This window comes from Capra hircus, chromosome 12 (genome assembly GCF_001704415.2).
Source record: "Capra hircus breed San Clemente chromosome 12, ASM170441v1, whole genome shotgun sequence".
NCBI lineage: Eukaryota > Metazoa > Chordata > Mammalia > Artiodactyla > Bovidae > Capra > Capra hircus.
The window spans coordinates 74,984,433-75,010,515 of NC_030819.1; the positions used below are offsets into that span (position 1 = coordinate 74,984,433).

General features: G+C 38.9%; 1 protein-coding gene across 7 annotated transcripts in view; it reads right to left on the minus strand.

Moving 5' to 3' along the window:
• The window catches only part of NAA16 (N(alpha)-acetyltransferase 16, NatA auxiliary subunit), a 64,019-nt gene continuing 38,750 nt past the window's right edge, over positions 815-26,083 (minus strand). For 5 of the 7 annotated variants that reach the window (XM_018056800.1, XM_018056799.1, XM_018056798.1 and 2 more), the window contains 11 exons: positions 20,694-20,766; positions 18,448-18,617; positions 17,959-18,111; positions 16,056-16,184; positions 9,991-10,201; positions 8,887-9,074; positions 6,756-6,864; positions 6,231-6,329; positions 5,777-5,920; positions 3,795-3,892; positions 815-3,012 (listed from right to left, as the gene is read on the minus strand). In XM_018056800.1, the coding sequence (XP_017912289.1) occupies positions 2,815-3,012; positions 3,795-3,892; positions 5,777-5,920; positions 6,231-6,329; positions 6,756-6,864; positions 8,887-9,074; positions 9,991-10,201; positions 16,056-16,184; positions 17,959-18,111; positions 18,448-18,617; positions 20,694-20,766 (1,572 nt within the window). In that variant the 3' untranslated portion in view covers positions 815-2,814. Of the gene's footprint in view, positions 3,013-3,794; positions 3,893-5,776; positions 5,921-6,230; positions 6,330-6,755; positions 6,865-8,886; positions 9,075-9,990; positions 10,202-15,365; positions 15,878-16,055; positions 16,185-17,958; positions 18,112-18,447; positions 18,618-20,693; positions 20,767-26,083 lie in introns of those variants that run through there. The other 2 variants (XM_018056803.1, XM_018056804.1) reach the window with 2 other exon arrangements.

The window sequence follows — 26,083 nt, forward strand, 5'->3', positions numbered from 1 at the left end:
CCATGTGGCAGGGCCAGAAAAGGAAGAAACCACAAGAAACCTAAAGGCAAATTCTGAAGTCATGACACAATCACACGAATCTTTGCCTTTTCCTATTTGTTCCGATCAACCTGGCAAGTTCAAAGGACTTCTCCTGCTGAGACTAGAGATCTCACTAAGTACTTAGCTCTCAGATGCATCTCTTTTAGCTTTCCAAAATTAAAAGGTCCTCTGCCAAACTTGGGATAGGGTGGAGGGATGTGACTGAGGGACACGATACAAAACCCTTAGTAAAAAGGATCCCTACCCACATTCCAGGTTTACAATGCTCACACTCAAAGTGGGATGGCAGGAAATAGATACAAGCTCTATATACAGAGGAACATACCTCTGGGCCTCACTAACCCCAGTGGCACTCTCTTCCTGCCTCTACACCTCCACTGTGCCCACCCTATGTAACTCAGAAACTCCAATGGTCCCAATGGAATCCTTTTTAAAGACTGCTACTGAAAGCACAATTTCCACATAAATTATGATTAACTGGCACCTTTTAAAGAAATGGCATTTACTGATAGTAACATGAAAAATTACATGTTTCCCAGGGTATTTAGTGACAAAGATAGCCTACTTCTAATATTATTAAAACACTAAAAAGAAGCCAAACTGCTGTGGCACTAATATTGGTAGGTGGTTATTTTTTAAAAAACAAACTTGTAAAACTATGATAATTTTGTATTCTCTCAAAGAAAGACTTCGCGAAAATATTTTGATAGTGTAAGGCTATAAAAAAACACAAGCAATTTTGATAGTGTGAAGCAATAACACAAACACAAGTAAGTACAAAATAATTTATTACAGTATTATATAGGTTGGCATTATTTTACAGTGAATTCTTTTCTCTCAACAATTATGAATCTAAATATAAACAGCGTGAAAGAAAAGTTTTAATTAGAACAGTTTCTCTAAATAAAATCTCTTTTGAATTTATATCTTAAAAGGAAGTATTAATGTTACAGACATATTTATATGGTTCTGAAAAAAACATTCAATGATGCCATTACTGTTTTCTGTACAAGACAGAACAAAAGCTGCTGCTGCTACTGCTAAGTCACTTCAGTCACGTATGACTCTGTGCGACCCCACAGACAGCCCACCAGGCTCCCCCGTCCCTGGGATTCTCCAGGCAAGAAAACTGGAGTGGGTTGCCATTTCCTTCTCCAAGAACAAAAGCTATCCCCCCCTAAACATTGCTCAACAACACTATGTTTTAATAGTTACACTGTTGCAGGGAGGAAGCCAATCCTGACTCCAGGTAGGAAACGGTTTCTTTGACTTGCTTCTGTTATTATGATCACACTTAATGGCTTGGCTGGAGGACCCTGGCCCTGTGCTTGCCTATAAACTAAAGTGCCTTTGTTCAGAACCCTGTCCACCTGCAGATGGCAGAAAGGAGAAATTAACACATCCCCTGACTGAAGCTTGCAGTTCTGAAAGATGCTTGCAAGACTAACAGTCTTTTTACTTTGCTTCCTCAGCTCCCCCCATCCCTGATCTATAAAAGAACCTGGCATCCAGACCCTGTAAGATGGTTATTTTGAGGCACTGGCCTGCCATCTTCTCGGTCGGCTGCTTTCCAGATAAAGTCTCTTCCTTGTCTCAACAGCTCGTCTCTGGGATTCACCGCCCTGTCGTGTGGCAAGCAGAGTGAGCTTGGACTCGGTAACAAAACTAGTTGATGGTCTAGATTCTCATTGTGCTGATATTAAAATGTATTTAATAGTCAATGTATAGCTGTAACAGTAAGACTATCTCACTGAAATCTGTCTTCTACCCCGTCAAGCCCTCCTGAAGCACACTACTCATATATAGACTACTTAAACTCCCTGGGGACACACAAAGCGATTTAGTCAAAAAAGCATAGCTCTCGCCTGTGGGTCAAGACTGACCTAGGCATGCAACAAAGACACTACTGAACTTCCATGGTAAGAGGCAAACGGATCCCCACACCCTGAAGCATCAACATACATCTGCACCACCCTTATTCAACAGGCAATAGCATTTCCATGGATATTAAGAAGAAAATGGTACATCGGAACAAAATTAAGGTGGACAGAGTATCACACTAAAGTTAAGCTTTAAATGAATATTTGCCAAAAGGAGTTCCATACCATTTCTGACATACAGTTAATACTTGAATATTGATGTGCTTTAAAAAACAGACAATAACAAAACAAACCAAGAAGGGATCAAAACATAAAATTCTGAAATGAAACCTGAATCTAAAGAAAATAATACAGTGGAGCTGGATTCAACTTAGGTTAATTAAGAAATTATCATCGTTACAATATGAAGTGACAGCAACCATCACAATGTTGATAAGTGAAAAATTTAGGACAACTGTACAAGAACAAACAGGTAATTGTAACAGATTTTTACGTAAAGTGGCAGAGTCAGATAAAGAATAAAATAAGCTTACAGAATACTCCACTCAAAAAAATGATACCCATTACAGCTGACCCTTGCGCAAAGCAAGTTAGGTGCTCTGACCCTCCGTGTAGTCAAAAATACACATACACTAATAGTCTGCCGCCTGCGCACACACAGCTCCTCCCTACCTGGGTTCTGCATCAGATTCAACCAACCACAGATCACAGAGTAAGGTAGTATTTACTACGGAAAAAATCAACACGTTAAGTGGATCCTTGCAATTCAAACCCATGTTGTTCAAGGGTCAATGGTATTTCATTTCCTATCTATATTAAAATACAAGCTGGAAGAGAAACCTTAACCTGAATTCAGCTTTGAGTCTAAGAGAAGTCAGCTTTCTAGAGGATTTCAAGTTTCATTTGCTAAGACATCACAGTTGGCTGTGGGGTTCAGAGCCGCGCCGTGCCTGCCGACTTCGCTCAGAGCGGGCAGGAAAGCAGGAGTGAAGGGGAGCAGCTTGTGACAGGCCATCCTGTACTCCTCATACTGGGAGTGGCAGCTCCCAAAGCTGCCATCGAGCAGGGCCTCAGAAACCTTTATTAAAGTCTATGTAAACAAGGAAAAAGAGAAAATTATTTAAAAAATAGTCTGGTTAATAATCACCTTAATCAAAAGATGCAGTTTGTTAATTAAGCAACAGAAAATCAACAAGGCCTCACTCTAAGATAACTTCTTGCTGTCTATAACAAGTAATCACCACAAAAAGGAACATTAAAAAATCAGTTCTATGAGGCCTTGAAAAAGCAACAGAATTCTAATACTTTAAAAAGGTGAATCTCTGAAACTATAATCATTTAAGTCGAGTTGCTCAGTCGTGTGTGACTTTCTGAGACCCCCATGGACTGTGTAGCCTACCAGGCTCCTCCGTTCATGGAATTTTCTAGGCGAGAGTACTGGAGTTGCCATTTCTTTCTCCAAGGGATCTTCCCGACCCGGGGATCGAACCCGGGTCTCCAACACTGCAAGCAGACACTTTACCCTCTGAGCCACCAGGGAAGCCCATATCATTGAACGTGTCCTTTATCAACAGTAATAGTTCCCATTTACTGAGTACTTACTACATGTCAAGCACCTCACAGTTCACTATTTCAGTTAAACTGTTATGCTAACTCTGAGATGGACCGTCTTTTCATCCTCAACTTATAAATGAGGAAAAGGACGTTAAAGAGGTAAATTACCTAACATGATACAGCTCAGAGTGAGCAGAGCTGAGATTCAAATCCAGTCGTAACTCTGAAGACCCACTCAGGAATTACGTTGCAAAGAGATGTTTTGTTAGCTCACTCAGTATCCACAATCTGTGGCAATCAGTTGGTGAAAAATCTTACCTTTACATTTTTATCTTTTATAGCGTCATCCAGTCTAGTGGCAATAGCAATTGCTTTCTCTTGCCTTGACTTGTCCAGAAAATACATCATTTTAGCACCTGAAATACCAAGACATTTCAAAACCAGTAAATGTGGACGTCTTACATTTGATCTGAACCGACCAGTGACTTAAAATACAGCTCCAGGTACCCAGTCAGCAGTGGGCTGCACAGTGGCCTTTTTTCCCTAACTCCCTATTCCATGATATCCCACTGACAGCTTGGGGCCACAAGAAAATTATTAGTATTACGTTTAGACACACACACAAAGGCCCCTACAAATTGGGGCTTTTTCTGTGACAAAGAGATGGCTGTGAAACATTTACCAGGAGACCAGGGTTAACAACCCCATCCCTCCGAAATGTAAACATGGGCTACCCCTGTGGCATCAGTCAATATTTCAACTAAAATCATTTTTGAAACATGACACTCTAAAATAAAACCCCTAAGGAACAAACTATTACCAGAGTAGTGTGATAGACGGACAACAGGAAAATCTTTGCACACTCATGAAGAAAGTAATTTTTAAAGCTGTTTTAAAGTAAAATCCAATTTATGTTCCCCCTATAAATTCATGGTCCATGTTCATTTTTTATTGGTCTTTTATTAATTTATATTATTATTAATCTATAAGATTAGTATGTATATTATTAGCTTTAATCAGTTACACATCTGTGAATATTTTCCCTTCTTGGCCTTTTGACTTTCTTTATGGCTTTTTTTTTAGTGAAGTAAAAATTATCTTTTTCTGAGAACATAATGTTTAGAAAGGCATTTCCCATTATTACAACAAAGAACTATCTCCTTCCATTATTCTGTGTTGTTGATGAGAAATTCTCACCTGCCCTTACTACCAAGAAGTGCTGTAATTTTTCATAGGAATTAACTTTTTTCATAGATAACAGAACCAAGCAGTTTCCCTTTACAACAAGAAAGCTTAGGTTAAAATATTTAAATATGTGGCTTAAAGTAGGCACATAGTTAATTAGATTATGTACTTCATTTATTTTGTCCCCAGTTCCGTTTCCAGTCTTTTTCTAGTTTGCATTTAATGCTACCTTGTCATTTTATGAATTTGTATAGACTGCCTAAAATCCTTCCTGTAATAGGGCAGGATAATAGTAAGTCCTCAAAACACAAAATATAGAGAGTAATAAAAATACAAGAAAAAAAAAAGTCTCACATAACCTCAACATTCAAAGCCAACCATTAAAGCTTTAATACGCGCTTGCCTTCAGCTTTTCTGCTATGGGCATTTTTCCCAGCTGAGACTGTATCATACGTCAAGTCTGTCTATACACTGTTTGCCCCTGTTGTAAATCTTTTGAACCGACATCACTTTCTATCACCACCTGGTGGTCCATCCTACAGACCTACTACTGTTCCCCCTGTGACTGGACATCCATTAGATTTGCTTCCATCCTTTTCCTCATCCTTACACACAGAATTCCAGTTAATACCTTTGGCCTTAAAACTCTTTCTTTGCTTTGGAGTCTTTAAAATTATTTACACAAGTATGAATAGCTATAGCAGAAGACAAAGTTCTTGGTGAGAACGACAAACTGTTCTCCTACTCGGTCAGGCCAGTCCACACCTGCAGCAGTAAAGTACAGGCTGCTTGTGCGCTACAGCTTTTCCATACTCTAGCCTCCTTTTTTCAGACACGAATAGCCTTTCCTTTCAGGTGGTAGGTTAGGTTACAGATCTTTCTTATTCTCAGGGGAGGCTTGTACTGCTGTGAACTTCTCTCAAGAGTTGCTTTGGCGGCATCCCATAGATTCTGTATGGTTGTTTAAAAATAATCTTTCCTAATCTGAAAGATCAAAATGGTACTGTCTGCTTTTTCTCTGATAGTTTGATCATCTTGCTAAACTTTTTTTTTTTTTTTCATCACATTCTAACTTTTTGCCATAAACATTTTAACCCTGGGAACTAAATACCAACCTGAAAGCAGATGCTGAAGAGAGGTAGCATTATGTTTGAGAAAATCCTCATTAAAACTTTCCAAGTCCTTGTTAACAAATATTTTCTGCATTTCCTGAGATAGAACTTTGCTCACGATGTCTGGAAGGTTACTGTGATTAGACACTATAAAAACAGAACATTTGTAGTTTACAGTATTTTTGGCCTGTCCTTTGAAACAAAATCAATTGAAATACATTCATATTTACTATTAAGCCTGATACATTTTACATAATAAAAATAGGAGTGCTCCTTTGGAATATAAATATATTCCAGCTTAAATTGCACTAATTTCTAACATATCTTTGCTAGTATCTTCATTTAAGTACTTCGCAAACTTTTTTCTTTGTACTAATCTCTTTCATGTCCAGCTTAATAGAAGATAGGCGAACTGTCGTAATTATTTTTATATAAATATTACCTTTTTTATACTTACCAGATTTAGAAAATTTAATTAAACATTCATGTAGCCATGGGTTATTCTTATTGATAGCAAAAGCTCGTTTAACCGACTGCAGCATTAACAGAAACTTTCCTATGTCAAAAAAAATTAGAAAATTAACAGCATCAATATTTAAGTATGTTATTTTATTCCCTTTATTTTAGCCTCACTTAAAATCCAGAAACAAAGTATTATCTTTCCTATAATCTTCAAAAGCAAAATTTAAAGTTGATTTTAGTTATCAGTGACAACTTTTATTTTCTAAAGAAATGCTTGAAAAATCGTGAAGAATTACTTCAGGTAAACAATCTGTACGCCTATTCAAATAATTCATTTGATCATAATATTCTGATCTATTACTCAGTAAAGTTTTCAGTAGCAGAGGAAAAAGGGATTAAGAGCCTTTGTGGGAGGTTGAAATGAAGGTCTAAGAAACAAAAACAGATCTAACTCACAAACATTATATTGAATATAGTCACCAATAAAATAAAAAATTAAAATCTGAATCCAAACTATTACCTTTTCTAAAATATATTTCAAATGCTAACAGATGAGTGTCAATGTTATCAGCAACAAGGTTCTTAAGAGGTATAAGAAACTTGATAGCTTCTTCTAATGGATTTTCTATCTATTTTGAAACAGAAAGAAAAATTATTATATTTAAAAAGCAGTCACACAAGTCAAATTTCCCCCCAAATTTTATAGTAATGCATAGCTGAAGTAATCTACATAGTTCTTTTTATATAACTAAGAAGCAAAAACAATTTTTTAACTATCAACTATAAACAAAGTATAGTCAATACTTTTCAAAATGGGAATAGCTCTATTGTTTTCATGATTAGAAAATTCAAAAAAAATTTTATAAAAATTAAAAAAATACAGAAAATTGTTCTGTAGACTTAATGAAGTGGTACTACAAACACCATTATACTACCAAGCCCCTTAAACTACAGACATTCTAAAGGAGACAAATACAACTGCATGACGTAATTGAAAAAAAGTCAAGTTTAAAATACTAGATTCACAGTGAATAAACTAGAAAGCTAAATATTTCCCTAAATCTGGTTCCTAAATAACTATTAATATTTTGAGAAAATTGTGGAGATAAGCTACTATTCTCTTTGCTGCTAAAACATTACCTAGCAAAGTATATAAAATGCTGCCATATTTCACTGTATTGCTGCTCTAACAAATTACCAAAAATTCACTGTATTAACACAAATTTAGGGATTTCTCTGGCGGTACCATGGTTAAGACTCTGTGCTCCCAATGCAGGGGGCACGCATTCAATCTCTGGTTATGATAAGGACAAAGTAGGTGATTAAAGTTAATCCCACGAGGGAATTTAAGTAGAAAAAATGTGGGCGACCTCTTTAAGTTAATGATTACTCAAAGAAAGCAGGTTTACTTAACCACAAAACCAAGCAGCCTTGCTTGGCAGCAAAGTCCTGAAACAGAAGTGCAGGACGTGCCCCCAAACAATAAAAAGATGGTGGTAAGAGGCCCACATCCTGCCCAGTGAGCTCAACGCATCAGTGATCCCGAGGACGTGCACACACAAGAGAGAGCAATGTGTGACCCGAGCCTGACCTGTAGGGACAAGAAAAACGTCCCTGCCCAACCTGGAGGAGGAGCAGGTGATGGAAGCACAGAGTCCGCTCGAAAAGACACACAGGTCCTCTCCCTCCTCCTCACTCGCGCTCTGATAACGGAACTGTAGCTGACCACGTTCTCGGGCGTGGCACTCCCCCACCTGCACACCTGTAAGCCTCCCGAGGGTCTAGTCTAACAGATCACTTGGCTCTTGCTGAAGTCTCTCTGCACCGAGACATACAGGACTGTGGTACTGGGTTCTTTGGAGACCCTCAAATGACACCAAACGGTGTCAGTTGGGCCACCAAGTTCCCTCACGCCGCACACTGCAGCCAAAACGAAACAAAACCCCACAAATTTATCTGACACGGTTCTGCAGGTTAAAAGTCCAACGTGGGTCTCAGTGCACTCCAAGAGGACTGCGTTTCCTCCTGGAGGTTCTAAGGGAGCGTGTCTCCACGCCTTTTCTCGGCCTCTTAAGGGTGCCCGCCTCCCCCGTCTCGGGGCCCCCGCTCTCCTTCACAGGCAGCCACAGAGAACAGTGCCCTTCCCCATCGCCCAGCCCTCCCTGCCTGCTGCCCTCCTCTCCCTAAGAGCCTGTGATTAACTGCACTGGGCTCGCTGGGTACTCCAGGAATTCTCTCCCTGTCCAGTCTTTTATTTTTCAAATTTTTTTTGGCTTCACCATACTTAAGGCATGTGGGATCTTAGTTTACTTGTCTTATTTAAAGGCCAGCTATATATAACCTTAAGTTTCATTTGTCACCTTAATTCTCTCTGCTATGTAACGTAATATATTCACAGTTTTCAGGGATTAGAACATGAACGCATTTGGAAGGCTATTATTCTGCCTACGACAAGTACAATTCTACCTATAATCTGCATTAGCCCAAACTCACATATTATCACTTAAAAGTTACTGATGACCATCAAAATGATCTTAGCTAATACTACAAATTTGGCTTCTGATTTACAGATTCAAATAAATCATATTTATGGTCAGCAGAGAATTAAATAATACAAATCTTATCAAATAAATACAGTGTAGTCACCTCACCCTTTCTAATTTTTCAGGCAGAAGTTCTTCTTTGAGACCACCGGTTTCTTCTTCTTCATCCTGTTTTTTCCTTTGATTTTTTGGTTGATGTTCCCTTTCTACATGCTTTCTCTCTTCTACTTTAGCCTTTTTCTGAGCTCGTCTCTGCTTGCTAAGCATTTTCTTCAATTCTTTGGCTGGCAGGTTTTCTGCAAATATTCAAATGAATGAGAACTCTGAGCAGTGCTCTCCATTTCCTCATGTTCTTACTCAATGCGTACTATTAGTATACCTGGCCTTCCCTGGTGACTCAGAAGGTGAAGAATCCGCCTGCAGTGCAGGAGACCCGGGTTCAATCCCTGGGTTGGGAAGACCCCCTGGAGAAGGCAAAGGCTACCCACTCTAGTATTCTGGCCTGGAGAATCCCATGGTCTGCAGAGAGTCAGACACAATTGGGCAACTGTCCCTAGTGCATCTGGGGGGACGGGGAGGCACCTGTATGACAGTTTTGAGGGAGTGTACTCCTAATGACCGACTTCCATCTGGCACACCAAGGGCAACAGCAAACGCTGCAGCAACTGAAACCAACCAGCTCCAGCCTAGCTCTTCCTCCCACACGATACACGGGCCTAGGCAAACCCTCTCAATCTCAAGCCCCGAACTGCATAAAGCAGAGCTGAAGATTATCCTTTTGGAAAAATTCAAGGAGAAGTGAGACAAAGCACACAGGTATAAGTGATCAGAAATCTGCTCTCATGCCACTATTTCTCAAATATTCTTGGGTATTGACGTGCTAGTGAGTAAAACGTTGTATTTAGATATTCTCATGGGCATTACTCTTTTCAGTCAAGTAGGTATTAGAAGCTGTTCAAATATATTTTTTTCTCTAAAAAGCTCAGTTATTTTCAATTACCATTTTAAAAAACAAAACAGCCCATAAACATCAATTACAGGGCAACACCCTATCAACTTTTTCTAAGTCTTCCCCCTACTTTTCTGGGGGTATATCCATTATCTAATGTTGCCTTCACACTCATTTGATAATATACTTTTCCATCACTAAGTTAATGACATTCTGAAATTCTGTGTTCTCAAGTCTCTTTAAGCAAGTCTCTTTTTATTTACCTGAATTTCTTTCTTGTTTGCTTTCACTGGTCAAGGGATTATCATACAGTTTCAAGTATATTTCAATAGCTGATCTAGCAGCCTTGAAATAAAATCCATGTCTCCTGAGTATATCTTCTAATCTCAGAAGGTCAACGTAGGCCCGAAGGGTCATCTTTCTCATGCAGTAAGTATGGAAGTCAAACTGATCGTCAGTTATCTCAGAAAAGTGCTTAAAAACAAAACCACAAAGTTATCCCTTACATTTATGTCAATAACGCCTACTTTTTGAAAAGAAAATCATAAAAAGCCCATAAGATAATGTAAGCAGTCACAATTTCACTTAGTTGCCCTCTCCAGGGTTTAACATACAAAGGACCTCAAGTTGTTCTTTGCATTCAACTTCCTTCTCTTCCTTACATTCCATCCCCATTCCCTATAAATCGTGTTTCAAGATACCCAATTTATATGTAATAAGTGAGATGAGGGGAACTTCCTGGTAGTCCAGTGGTTAAGCCTGGAAGAAGAAATGGCAACCCACTCCAGACAGAGGAGCCTGGCGGCTCCAGTCCATGGAGTCACTGCTGAGCACCAGCAGTGAGGACCCGGTGCTTTCAACCCAGGCTGGGGAACTAAGATCCCGCAAGCCATGTGGCACAGCCTAATAAAAGAAAGGCAGATGCCCAGGTTATTCTTTAAATCTGAAAATTAGAATATACCAATATTTTAGTTTTAATAAATACTTCTCAGTATTCTCTCAAAATCAGCAAGGCAGAGTTAAACAGAGCTCTCAGTGGAGACTAAACATACACAGGTTTACGCTGAATGTCTATGCATCAGATGGTTCTACTCAACCATGACCTCTTCAAGGACAAACCTGTCATATCCATCCCCACTCCCTGGCACAGGGCCTAGCACAGAAGACATTCAGTAAGCGTTAATATGTGCCAACTCAAGAGAGAAGCTGCTTTTCAGGCATGTGACTTCGTAATTTCCTACAGCCTCAATTATTTAACCTAAGTTAGGAATAAAAAAAATATATACAGCCAATCTCATAGGTTGTTAGGGGATCAAGTAATTATTTTAAAGTTCATTCTAAACAGTAAACTGCTTCACAAGCACAGAGCGTTATGGCTTTCTCTCACTCATTAAACTCGTTTATCTAACTATACCCCATTTTAGCAAAAGTTTTAAATCTGGAGTCTGTGTATAAACAAGCAAAGTAACGTTTTTCTAAGGAGAGAGCTTGAAGCTTTCAGCTGATTCTCAAAGGGCCCATGACCCCCAAAGGGTTAAGAACTAATCCCTTACATGAAAGAAAAGATGACTAACTCCCCAACCAAACAATTTATACTTTTATTTTCTTCCCTACGTGCATCTCCACCTCCATCTTCTTTCTTTTTCCCTACTTCAGCTGTTCCAAAAATATATAGAAAAACGAATGATTCATTACACAAACACAGATCAAACTCTTCTACTACTTCATCTCCCTCTGTCCTGGGGGCCTAGTAACTCATTCGATAATTTTAGTTGTCTTGGTAACTAGAAATACATCATGCACAGAATTACATTAAGAGCCTGATATTCTAAAATATTAAGATAAAAAGAATAAATGTACACAGTGTAAGGGAAAGAAACGGTGAAAAAAATGACTATTCCACATTAGTTTATATTTACTACTTCACGAACCATGCTTTAATAGTATATTTGAAAGTTTCATTCCTCCCATCAATAAGACAAATCAAATAACTTTTTTTAATGAAGGCATTACATAATTGTTCACGGTTAATATAAATCACATTATACCTAGCACTATAATATCTTAAAATTCAATACAACTGAATGAGGAAAAATGGCAGTGCCCCAAATCATGGAACACATGAGACGAAAACGTCTAAGAGGTTGCAGTGTTCTTAGGGCAAGAAACCTTTATGTGTAAAAAAAAAAAGGCAGACGAAAGTTTCAAGAGACATTCCTAGAGCATGACGTTTGAGTGAGGTCTCGAGGGAGCCACACAGAACCACAAGCGTGTAAGCCGCCTCTTTATCAGTAACCGCCCATAGGCCGCCTCTCTCCAGCCACCGTCTTCCAGAAACAAAGCAACCCACTTATCCTAGTGTGTCTGAGGCTTTCTCAGTTCTTGTGCTTAAAGCCCTGTGTCTCAGGAACCTGCTCAGGATGGCATATTCCTACCTAAGAACAACTAAATCATCTTAGGCTGACTTTCTTGTCGTTTCGTTTTGAAATGAACATGGACAAAGAAGTTGCAAAGACGGTACAGGGATGTCCTATATCCTCTTTGCTCAGTGTCCCCACCAGGTTACATCCTGCAGTTAACTGCCAACACAAAGAGCTGAGATGGGCTTGATGTGTGTGAACAGTTCCATGTGACTTCACCATACGGAGGTCTCTCTAACTACAATGCAGGGGACACAGGCTCAGTTCCTGGGTGTGGAACTAGGATCCCACATACCGAGGGGCAACTAAGCCTGTGAGCCCGAACTACTGGGTCCACGTGCCACAACTCTGAGAAGTGTGCATGCCTCAACAAAGATCTCGTGTGCCGCAACGCGGGCCTGACACAGCCATAAACAAACAAACAAGTAAAAGAAGTAATAGCCAGACCAACCAGGGCAATGAGCAACTCTTACTTCCTTTATAGAAAATCTGTCGTTATAAAGTAAGTGTCAACTTGATAAAGATGAAGGCGCAATGGAAGATAAAGTACGGGCTTCCTTGTGGCTCAGTGGAGAAGAATCCCCTTGCCAATGCAGGAGACATGGGTTCGCTCCCTGATCCAAGATCCCACATGCTGTGGAGCAACTAAGCCTGTGCGCCCCAACTACTGCCCTTGTACTCTAGGGCCCTGGAACTGCAACTGCTGAAGCCTGTGCGCCCTGGAGTCTCTGCTCTGCAACGAGAGAGGCCACCACAATGAGAAGCCAGGCACTACACCTAGAGAAAAAGTCCACACAGCACTGAAGACCTGGCACAGCCATAAATAAATAAAACTAATAATTAAAAAGAGAGAAAGTTACGAACGTCCTATGGTTTTGATCTACTGGAAACCTTAGATCTTATCAAAAAGTTTTAGAAATATGCACTGCTCCTCTCAGATACAAATCTACATGCTAAAATAATGAGAAACTAATCACCTGAGAAAAAGGTGGGGGGGGAGCTCATTCTTGAAAGAAAAAATAGTTAAAAATATTATTCTGAACCCAAGTTTATAGCCAATAGTCTGCAGGTGGTCATTCTGTCTTATTTTTAATAAAACTTAAGTTCTAAACATCTGATTGGGTTGGACTACATAATCATTATATGTAATCTTAAACCCTGTAAGGAAGGCAAGGAGGAGGCAGAAAAAGGACTACAGTGGACCATTCTAGAATTCTAACATTTCAAATCCAATTAGTAAGAGTGCAAAGCAGTATGTCCTAGGCTGAAACTGCCTTCAGTGAAAGAATTCTTGAAGGCAGAAGGACTCAAGTCCTTCTTGGAACTTAGTTCTCTATTCAATAACCTTCTATTTAGAAGGTCAACTGCAAAATTATACATATATATATATCTATATATATATATTTTTTGCCACACAGCATGCAGGATCTTAGTTCCCTGAACAGGGATTCAAACTGTGCCCCCACTGCATCGGCAAAGCACAGTCTTGACCACTGGACTGCCAGGGAAGTCCCCAAAGTTTTATTTTTGAATAAGGTGCTCGTTTCTTTACTAAAATATTTAAAACCCAGGCACAAAGGTAACTCAAATAAGTATCTGTTGTATCTTTTAATTCTACAATTACTCCTAAATCCTTACAATTGTTATCATTAAGAATTTTCTTTTAGATGACATTAATGTTATTAGAAACTCATTTCAGAGAGCTCTCTGGCGGTCTGGAGATTAAGAATCAGCCTTCCAATGCAGGGGACCTGGGTTCCATCCCTGGTAAAGGCACTAAGACTCCACAAGCCTGGGGGCAACCACACCTGCTCAAGACAGGGAGAGCAGCCAGCGCGCTGGGACGACTGAGCCTGTGCACCACAGCCGCTGAAGCCACGCTTCACAAGAGAAGCCCTCGCGCTACAACTAGCGAAGCCCCTTCGTGCCACGACAAAGACCAGTGCAGCCAGAATGAGAGAGAAAAATTAATCATTTCAGAAGCATTCATCAGCAAACAATCGCCCTCTCTACTCTACACTAATGTTTTTCCTTTTAGCGTGAATTACTCACTATAGAGACTAGCTTCTAAGCGTAATACGAATAGGATCTTTCCTTCTGTATCTGCCTCTGGCTATATTCTTAAGGACCAACAGCAAACCCTAAAGATACTTAGTAAAGTTTCCAACGACGATAATTATATAACATAACCAGAGGGTGATGATTTCTGCCATCTCTGATAACCAGTGATCGTCTGTGATTTTTTTTTCCCTTCAAAAATGCTTTCTACCAGTCAAAACACATTTTTTAAACTGGAAATACAGGTGACCCTTGAACAATACCATGTGGGCCCACTGATATGTGAGTGTTTTCCAACAGTAAATTCTACAGGACCACGGGATCATGGTTGGTTGCATCCATGGATACAGAAACAGGGATATGTTGGAACCACGTACACGAAGGACCAACTGTAAGTCACAGGGAGATTTTCAACTTCCCAGAGGGTTGGCATCCCACACCCACTTTGTTCCAGGGTCAACTGTAGTTATTCAAAACCACTAAAAACTCAGGAGAAAGCATAATCTAAATGAAACTTAGTAATGGAACAGCTGGTAATCACAGTCTAACAATTTCTTAATAAAAAACATTAAAAAGAATAAAGTAGTCACTAATGTTAGGAGGAATGGGACTAGAGATGGAGAAGTTCCCAATGATCCCAAGGTGCTGAAATTTGACTTTCACAGAAAGTCTGATCAACTCCTAATTATAGTCGTGCTGGAACAACTAATATGTAAGTGCCAAGCTACGGCTCCTTGAGAATGTTCTGGGTAACAGAAATGCATCTTTCCTTAGTAACAAGCAGAATGCTTTTAAAGTGACGATCGTCTAGGATGTCAAAACAAGCTAGTGATCTATGGTTTGGTCACAGAAATCAGAGCCTGACTTAAACTTAGGATGCTTGGATATTGCCTGAATATTTCACATATCATCCAAAGGCTTTACAGTTTCCGAGAAGATGAGAAGGGTTTTCCCCAGCAATCAGCCATCAAGTTTAGGCTTAAAAAGCAAAGAACAAAGCAAAAGCTACACTACTTCTGAAAGGGCTCTAATGGAATCTTAGTTCCAGTTCCCGACCAAAGCCACCCCCTAAGAGGTCCAGCCTTCCTTTGGGCAACTTCACAACTTTCACGTGGGGAAGAAGGCCAAAGTGGCTGCCAGGGTGCAGACCGCAGGCTCACCTGACTGCGCCAGCTCAGGACGGGGCTGCCGAGTGACCCCTGGCTGAAGGCTGCTGAGGCCTGCCTCGGGGGTGCATTGTGGCTCTTTTCCTCCCGTGGTCCATTTGGAAGGAGAGTGCTTCGGAGATGACAAAGAACAGGAAAACAAAAATTCACACACAAGGAAAAGAAAAGTCCCCCTTCCTAAGGCACATCGCACACATGATCCTAGCAAGTCGTAACATAAGCCTGCAAGCCAGCCCCACGTTGGGTACAGAAGCGCAGGAGGTGAGAACACACACCCTGGGAAGACAAACTGGAGAGAGGCTGACTACAGAGCAGATCCTGACACAGAGCGGAGAGAGGTGGCCCTCGGCCTGTGCATCTTTCCAGGCTGGGGATGAAAATCAAGTAACGGCCCAATTAGGAAAGAGAACTTTTGAGTACATGTTAGTAATAGCAACAGTAACTTAACTAATCCTTCTCTTCTTGCTTCAGACAAAAATATGCAGACATGTCTACCTCATTACCACCTGAGGATCCAAAAGAAAGGAATCATTTATTCACAATTTCTGAATGTTTGAAAGGCTAAAGATCGAGAATTTTTTCACAGTGAAGTTTTCCAAAGTCGTTAGAAGAGGTAGACGAGCCCTTGTAGAAATCTACCTGCTTTTCTGGAGAAAAATGAAGCCCAAGCTCTTGTTAACTTACCCTTTCGACTTCATGGCACTTTTTCAAAGCGTCCCCGTGCCTTCCCAGGCGCTGGTAAGCGGAGATGCACTCTGTCTGAAACCACATGCACTGCATCTCATTCAGGTTCTCCATGGCAGACGTCCCTTCCTGAGACGGAAGCGACCACAAATAAAGAAGGCAAGCAACACAAGAGAGCCCAAAACCCCATTTTCTCTTTTACAACAATGTCTATGAGGATTACGGCGACAATACGTAGCAGTGACAAATTATATACTAAACACATCAATGTGCTTCCGAAAGGCTCCTACCAACTTGAACCTGTATGCCTTATTTACCCAACTCTCTTGGGACAGTCAACAACCCACACAGAAAAGACTACAGGTAACTGAAGCTAAGTTTTAAACACCAAAGCTTTTATTTAACCTATTTAAGACAGGGATCCTATGAAGCACCTGTCTTTTGTCTATCAAGCAAAAGCCACTTAACCTTTCCCTTGCTGACCTAGGATCACTGCTATTTGCAACATTGTTTTCAAATCTCTTCATAGTAGTTTCCAGCCTGCTTTTCAGTTTTGCAAGTCTCCTTCCTCCACATCAAGCCATCAGTTGTCACTTCCTTTCAGAACTATGTCTATGAGGATTATGATGACAATAAGGGGCAGTAGTGAATTAAATGAAAGAATATTCGCTAATTCGGGCTCAGTGTGTATCACGGGAGAATGCAAAGCACAGAGTGCCTGGTCTCAGTGCAGGGATGTGGAGCTCTGTCACAATGTAGGACAGTTATTTAAAATGCCTTCTTCGGGACCCCAAGAATGACAGCAAAGATATGGGTATATTTACGTAAGTTCAGTCTTCCATTTCTTTTTCACACCCACTGTTTATCAGTTTAATTTTCAGAATTCTCATTGAAAGTATAAAAACCAGTTATCTCTGGGTAAACAAAATTATGGTGGCATTTTATGTCTTCTTCATGGCTACAGGTATTCCATCGTTTGATAACTACATATGTTTATAAGAAATCGACTGTACTTTTCATTTCAAAACTTTACCAACTAGAACTATTCAACCTGCCTCAGCAACTCTACAAATATTATAAACTGAAAAATCTGCAAGAAGGAAATAGGAGCACTTCACTTACGTATTACAGAGCAGATGTGAATTGGTATGGAAGTCGTTAGCAGCCCTCCTCCCCCAGCTCACTGCTGCCCATCACCATCAGGGACACGCCTGGCCAGTGAAGCAATGCGGTAACTAACTACACGGCACAGCAAGCTGTCAAGAGTGGACGGCTGGAGGCGATTATGACGAGCAAGCTGAGCCCCAGACTTTGGGAACTACTTTCCTCAAACAGCTGAACGTGCCCCTTCTTTCTCATTCTCCTGGGTCTTTTCAGACATGTCCTAGCTGGCTGTGGTTTGCTGCGTGGGTGTTTTGTTGTTGTTTTTTAAACTACTGAACTTATTTAACTTAGATACCCTCATTTCTAATTGTACTTCTATTGTACTTTACTTCTCTACAGGGCTTCCCAGATGGCTCAGTGGTAAAGAAACTGCCTGAAAATGCAGGAGACAAAGAAGACACATTTCGATCCCTAGGTCAGGAAGATCTCCTGAAGAAGAAAATGACAACCCACTCCAGCATTCTTGCCTGGAAAATCCCAAGGACAGAGGAGCCCAGCAGGCTAGAGTGCACAGGGCTGCACAGAGTCGGACGTGACTGAAGCGACTTAGCACGCACACACCAGAAGCACACGCACGCTCATCAACCACAGTAAGCAATCACACTTAGGACAGGAGCTAAATAAGATAAAAAATGACGACAAATGTGAATTCCAAGGAACTATACCAGCAAACTTCACGCATCACCAGAGAACTCAAGTTTAATTCTACTAACTCAGACAATGGCATGCTATTGCTTACCCTTGTGAACTTGGAGCACATTTCCTCTGCTTCCTTTATCATATTTGCCCGAAGCATATACTTTGCGCATTTGGAATTGATGAATCTATCAGCCGTATCCAAAGACTGAGCTTCATCCATCCACTTGACAGCTTCTCTGAGATTACCCATATGCTTTAAGAGATCAAAGTATTAAAGACATCACTGTTATGATTAAGAGAATATGGGTACGATACAACAGAAAAAGTTCTTAAAGACAAATGAGAAATGTTACATTTCTGTCAAATCTATCTGGAATTTTTTAGATACATTAAAATTCATATTTACTAAGAGCTGAATGAAACGATCAACACTGACTATATGACTATGCAACATAAAACTCCTTAGGATTATTAGCATATGGGGAATAAATAATCAGGGTGCCCTAAGTTATCTCCACACAGAAAACTCCATGGGTCCTTAAAATGGCCAAATTCTTCAACTATTCAAAAAACATGACCAAGATTTTACCTTGTAAATTTTTGCTTTCATATAGAATAATTCTATTAGAGTTGGAGTGCTAGCAATTGCAGCATTAATATAATCCAAAGCCAAAGAATGCTGCCCAAGCTTATCAAAGTGCTGTGCCAGGAAGTACTGAACCCAGAGTAGTGTTGTTGGGGGTTCCTTCTCCCCGTTCTCTGCAATCAAACAAACACAAAGTTATTATAAGGAATGAGGCAAAATGAAGCAACTCGCTTTCCTTCTCCCAATGCATAATGAAATCAATAACTATTAGAATAAAAATCCAGTAAAAATGACCAATTTCAACAGAAAGAGATACAACCTCAAGTCACCAAGTTCAGGGAGCAGCAGCCGAGCAGAGCAGCGGCCGAGCAGAGCAGCGACGCTGCTTTCACAAGCTTCTACCCACACCTCAGGCCAAGCAAACAGGCTGGGAGAGGAGGCAGGTCAGCCTAACTACGAATTCTCAGGCAGAGAGCATTAAGGCAGCAGGTCCAGGAAAAGCCAAGGAAAACAGCCTGGAGAAAACATGTCCCTAACCACCACGGTAAAATTTCCACAGAGGCAAGAACTGCCAGGGCTTACGTGGATCGTCCAGGCCTTGACATAGACCAGGGAAACCCCAAGTTGAAGGGTATCAGGAGGGTACACTCTTGACAAGATTGTCACAAACAACCATCTGACCTCTATCTGGGTCCCCATTCTGTGCCCTGAAACTACAGAAGAATAAACAAGAAACACCTAGCTCTCAAAATGGGTATCAGAAGGGAAGACACACAGGTATAAAATGAGGTAGGAAGAGCAGAAAGGAGAAGTTACTCATGTTACCTCAGGAAGACAAGAAGGTCTCCTAGACTAGCTGACCAAATGAAACGACAATGCAAACACACAAATTAACATAAATCAAGACACAAATAATAAATATAAGCAAAGAGCCAAGCATTATCTTGCTCCTCTTATATACACTGTATTTAAGGGGGGTTAAATATCTGAGGAGGAAAAGTTCTTTACAAGAACTCCAGCTAATATTAATAAATGCAGAAGGAATGATGATCAGAATGAAATAAGGGATCAAGGCAATTTTTGCAGTGGCTGCAAAAACCATCAGATAAGTGACCAATAAGAATCATGCATGGCCAGATTAGGCTGACAAACATCTAAATTCTGATGAATCCCTGTTTCACAAAAAGACAACCAGAATGTCTTCGGCCTTCAGATGTGCTGTACAGGAAGTTCAAAGTGTCACCTGTGAAGTACTCTAATCAAGCCTATAAACCTAGGGGACTTCCCCAGAGGAACAGTGCTCAGGACTCTGTGCTTATACTGCAGTGGCAGGGGTTCAGTCCCTGGTCGGGGAACTAAGATCTTTTATGTTGTGCAGCACAACATGCAAGAAAGGAAAAAAAAAAAAGCCTATAAATCTAACTTGAAGTTTGTAAGAAATATGGATGACAGCAAGATGTATTAAACGCTACCATGAGAAAATAGTCGGCAAAATTCAAAGCATGGTGTGTTCCATGAGACAAATGACCTTTCAACAAACAGCCTTTAAAGAGAGGGGAGAAAGGAAGGACAAGATAGTACCACCCAAGATTAAAAGAGTATCAGAAACACAACAAACAAATGTAAACTGTGGACCCAAGCTGGATCCAGATTCAAAGAAACCAATTATACATTTTTTTAAATAGTCAGGAAAATCTGCATGTGGACCAGGTGTTAAGATGTGTGGTCTGAGAGTTCATTTTGTGGAAGACACACTAGGGCTCCCCATGGCTCAGCAGTGAAGAATCCACCTGCAGTGCAGGAGACGCGGGTTCCACCCCTGGGTCAGAAGATGCCCTGGAGGAGGGCACGGCAACCCACTCCAGTATTCCTGCCTGCAGAATCCCATGGACAGAGGAGCCTGGTGGGCTACAGGCCATGGGCTCGCAAAGAGTCGGACACGACTGAGCACACGAACACAAAAGTAGAAAGAACACAAAACTAGGAATTCAGGAAAAATACATCTAAACATTAAGTACTGGATCTTGGTCAAGCTACTCAACCTCATATTAAAATGAGGTTAACTCCCACTTCACAAGATTACGGAAATTTTTAATTACTTTAGGTTGCAAGTGCTCTTCTCACTTCATTCACTAATTAAAAAACTAGTGAACAGCTATCATGTAGCACATAATGAACATAATTTTACTGTGATTAAAAATGGACTGAAATGAATAATCAAATTTCAACTCAATCTAATTTAAACTTACCATAAGGGCTAAAAAAGTCACACGTTTTAAGAGAGGTTTCATAATTAGTAACAAGCTCCTGGATTATGGAAACCTGTTAAAGAAACATAGTTTAAAAAAAATCTTTTATTAAAATATTTTATTTATTATGGATTAAATTAGATTTGGAAACAATATACAGTTTATTTCAGAACAATAAATTAACTATAAATTGAGATGCCTGCTTTCCCCACTCCCACCCTCCATGTTGGAAGGAAAATGAAAAAAACACAGAAAATGTACTGCTCTCTTTATTAATAGTAAAATAGAATCTCATTAATTTCTCATCTCAATAATTAGTTTCAAATTATGAAACTAATGGACAAATTATCACTAGTTACCACACACTCCCTTTTGGCCAATGAACACACCTGTGTAATTTATTAACAGTTTATCGCTTTTTGCTTCCCACTGTCACAGGGTAAAGCTGTAAGCCATTATATTCTCAGATTTTCTAAAATGCCAATACAAAAAAAGTCAAGTGAAATAATCTAAACTACACAGTGAGTTGATGGAAGAAGTTAAGTAAACTCGTAATTAAATGTCTAAACTCTGTTTTCAGTGATCATTTTGATAAATTGTCATTCCAATGCTATACTTAGGTAGGACTAAAATATCATGAGCTACACTGCAAACATGCTATGCCCAGAAAGCACAAAACAAAAGTGACATGAATTAGAGTGGCAGGAAAAAAGCAGCTTCTGTGTACAGGCTGTGATGTTACCTGTTCAGAATGCATCAGAAAATATAGCCATCTTACTTATGAACTTCAGAAAAACAAAGGTCAAAAGTGAAGAAAAACAATTAAAATTTTTAACAGTATGTGATCAATACAGTATTATTTTAATACCATCCCACTGACAGCAGTCAAAAAACAAAGATCAAATTAAAACACTTCTCAGGCCTATATATCTTTCTGATAAGAATACTGCACTATATGGTGTAATTCTCTCAGATAGAAGGGCAATAAGGAATACGTAGGACAACATGTAACAGTGGGGGAAATATGTAACATAAACCAAAAAAAAGAAGAATTTACACTCATTACTGAAAATACGACCAAATAGATTAGGGTAGTGGAATATGAATACAGTCTTAAAAGAAAAAAGTAACAATAATGCTGTATTATTTTAATAAGACATTTAAAACAAAGATCATTTTAAAAGAATGTTTATTAAAATCGGAACAGACCTATATCTAGTAAGGAGATTAAACAAGAAATCAAAACCTACCAACAAAGAACAGCCCCAGACCCTATGGCTTCAATGGTAAAATCTACTGAACAGTTTAAAAACTAACACCAAACTTTCCCAAAAAACTGGAATGAAGGGAACACTTCCAAAATCATTCCACGAGGCCAGCATTACTCTCATACCAAAATCAGAAAAAAACACCACAAGAAAGCTACTGACCAATACTCATGATGAATAAATACAGATGCAAATCCTCAACAAAATACTAGCATATAGGCCTCAGCAGCATGCTAAAAGGATCACACATCATGACCAGGAGGAATTTATTCCTGGAATGCAAGGACGGTTTACCTTAAAACTGATCAATATAATATGCCATATCAACAAAATGAAGGAAAAAGCCCCACGTAATTATCTTACTTGCTGCACAGAAAGTATGTGATGAATTTCACCACTCTCTCATTATAAAAACACTTATAGAACCATGAATAGAAGGAAATTATCTCAATATAATTGATGACAAATACGAAAAACCCACAATGAACATCAGACTCAGTGGGGACAGACTGAAAGTATTTCCACTACTAAGATCAACAACAAGGCAAGGATGCCTGCTTTCATCACATCTACTCAACACAGTTCTGCAAGTCCTACTGCTGGAGGGCGAGAAAGAGAAATAAAAGGCATCCAAACTGTAGACAAAGAAGAAGTAAAATCTTCTCTGCAGATGTTTCACAAAAAACCAGCAAGACACAGAAAGTCAATACACAAAAATCAGCTGCACTTTTACACAAAAAAAATCTGAAAAGGAAATTACTAAATCAACTTCATTCACAATAGCATCAAAAAGAATAAAATGCTTAGAAATAAACTTAACCAAGGAAGTGAAAGGCTTGTACAATGAAAACTATAAAACACTGCTGAAAAAAATTCAAGATGACATAAATAAATGGAAACACATCCCATATTCATGAACTGGAAATTTTAATATTATTAAAATATCAATACTACCCAAAGAGACCTATAAACTCAAAGCTATCTCCATCAAAATCCCAGTGTTTTTTTTCCAGAAATAGACAAGCCTATTCTAAAATTAACATTTGGACTCTCAAAGAATCCAAATAGCCAAAACAATCTTTAAAAAGAACAAAACCAAGAAGACTCACTTCTGATTTCAAAACATACTACAAAGTTACAGTAACTAAAAAAAAAAAAAAAATACAGTGTGGTATTAGCATAAAGATGGACATAAGGACTAATGGAATAGAATCGAGAGTCCGGAAACAACGCTCACATTGGTGATCTTTTACAAGAGTGTCAAGACCAATCAATGGAGAAATAAGTCTTTTCAACAAATGGATTGGGAAAACTAGATGTGCACATGCAAAAGAATGAAGGTGACCTTAACCTAATTCCATATACAAAAATTAACCCAAAGGACCAAAGACCCAAAACAATGAAACTCTTAGAGGAAAACATAGGACAAAAGCTCCAGAGTATCAGGCTTGACAATGCTTTCTTGGATATATCACCAAAGGCACAAGAAAAAATTGACGAACTGGACTTCATGAAAAGTGAAAAATGTGTACAACCAGATGCCGTCCACAGAATGGCCACACCCAGAGTGGGAGAAAATATTTGCAAATCATGTATCTAACAAGAGGTTAGTATCCAAAATACAAAGAGAACTAAAATTCAACAACAAAAACCCCATTCAATGTTTGATAAAATACTTAACAAACATTTGTCCAAAGATATACAAACAGCCTGCAAGCACATGAACAGATTAGCAACATTACCAGTCATTAAGGAAATACAAGTCAAAACTGCGAAGAGATGCCACTTCACACCAGGACGATGGCTATCTAAAAACAAACAAAAAACAGAAAACAACAACTGTAGACAAGGATGTTAAAAAAAAAAAAAGGGAAACTGTGCACTACTGGTGGAAAATGGTGCAGCTGCTGTGGAAAGCGGCATGGCAGTGCCTCCAAAAATTAAAAATAAGACTGCCAAATAAAAAATTAAAAATAGGACTACTTCTGCTATGGACTTCCCTGGTGGCTCAGATGGTAAAGCGTCTGTCTACAATGCGGGAGACCCGGGTTCAATCCCTGGGTTGGGAAGATCCCCTGGAGAAGGAAATGGCAACCCACTCCAGTACTATTACCTGGAAAATCCCATGGACAGAGGAGCCTGGTAGGCTACAGTCCATGGGGTCGCAAAGAGTCGGACACGACTGAGTGACTTCACTCACTCTGCTATAGATCCAGAAGAACTGAAAGCAGATCTCCAAGAAATATCTGTACACCCATGTACACAGCATTGCTCATAACTGTCAAAACGTGGAAGCAACCCAAATGTGGGAGAGACATACGACAGGTATTATTCAGCCATGGAAAGAATTCTGCAGTGTGTTACAACATGGACGAACCTTGAGGACATTACGCAGAAGGGAATAATCCAGTCACAAAGAGACAAACACCATCTGATTCCACTTATATGAGTTACTTAGAGTAGTCGAAATCACAAAGCTGTAAAGTTTAATAGTTGTTGCTAGGGGCTAGAGGAAGTGAAAAATAGAGTTACTGTTTAATAGGGACAGTTTTATTAATAGTGCCACAAGATAAAAAGAGTTATGGGGATGGATGGTGGTCATGGTTACAAAAAAAGGTGAATGTATTTAATACCATTAAATCATACACTTAAAAATGGTCAACATGGTAAACCTTATGTTAAGTGTATTTTGCCACCTAACAACAACAGTGGTTCTAAAAGCGCAATCCTCTGACCATTAATATCATAAATGTTAACATTAGCATGACCTGGTAATCTGTAGGCATGCAAATTTCTGAGCAAACCCCACATTTATAGAATCAGAAACTGAGTCCACCAACATTTTCAGCAAACCCTCTATAAATAATTCTAATATACCCTAGGGTTTGAGAACTGATTTTTAAAAAATGCTGTAATAAAACTATTACTATAAAGCAAAATAAAGTAATAGGGATTTTTAAGCCACCAAGACTAATTTCATTCAGAGTATATGTAACTTAAAAAAAACCTTCAGGTTCAACTTATGGAAATTCAGCACTCAACTTATGGAAGCAAAAAGTTTTTCATGAACTTACACTACCACCTAATGGCAGTTACTAAAACTGCAGCTAGAGTAGATTTTTAAGTAAGGGTGTACCTTTTTGCATCTCTAGGGTGGAATACATTTTAAAAATTAGTTCTAATAATTTTAAAAAGTACAACAAAATACTGAAGTTACACAGAATAATATTACACTCTTAATAAAGGAGTGCAAATACTACTGAATAAAATAGAATCTCTAGCTTCAGAACTGAAAAACAAGACTTAATTGAGGGAATAAATCAAGGTAATGGAAAGCTCATATGAAATGCTCTAAATTAAAAATTACAAAGATCACTGTCGTTCCTGGTTTACCTGGCATATATATTGAATCTAAAAAATGTGTATTATAGTCACTCACTAATTAATTAACTAAAAAATTCAATTATCCAAATTTATCTATGAAAAGTCTAAGGAGTTTTACTGAGGTATAAAGGATCCACTTAACTTCAAGTTTACTTACCATTTACATTGCAATTATACTGTAAAATTACATATTCAATTATATAATTGTATACCATATAACTATAGTCTCTTGTACAATATAACTGTATATTCAACTTCTTTCTTCTAAAACTTAATAAGTAATGGCTAGCCTTGAAAATAGTATTTCCACTGGAATTTAAAATCAAGAAGTCCAATTTACTCCCATTAGGTATCTAATATCACAATAAAACTTCAAGCCTTAAAATAGTTTAAAATCATACAAAATTTCTATGAACTGAAAATATTTCAAAGTTCAACCACCTTCTCCTGATTTAAATACTTTCTTCTAAGAGTTATATTTGACCAGAATTGAAAGAGCTTTGCTTTTGCTAACCAAATCTAACATGGGCAAATGTGACGATTGTAGATAATTTCCTTAAATTATTGATTGCCCTTAACCAGCTTTTATTATATATGAGTTAAAAGAATTCTTTATTAACCTTAAAGCAAAGTCCTACAAAACATATATGACACACAATTTTTCACAATATAAATACAGATCGAGTTTAAAATGTTACTGTAAAACATGAAAGCCACTGAAACTGTCTTTTCAAATTT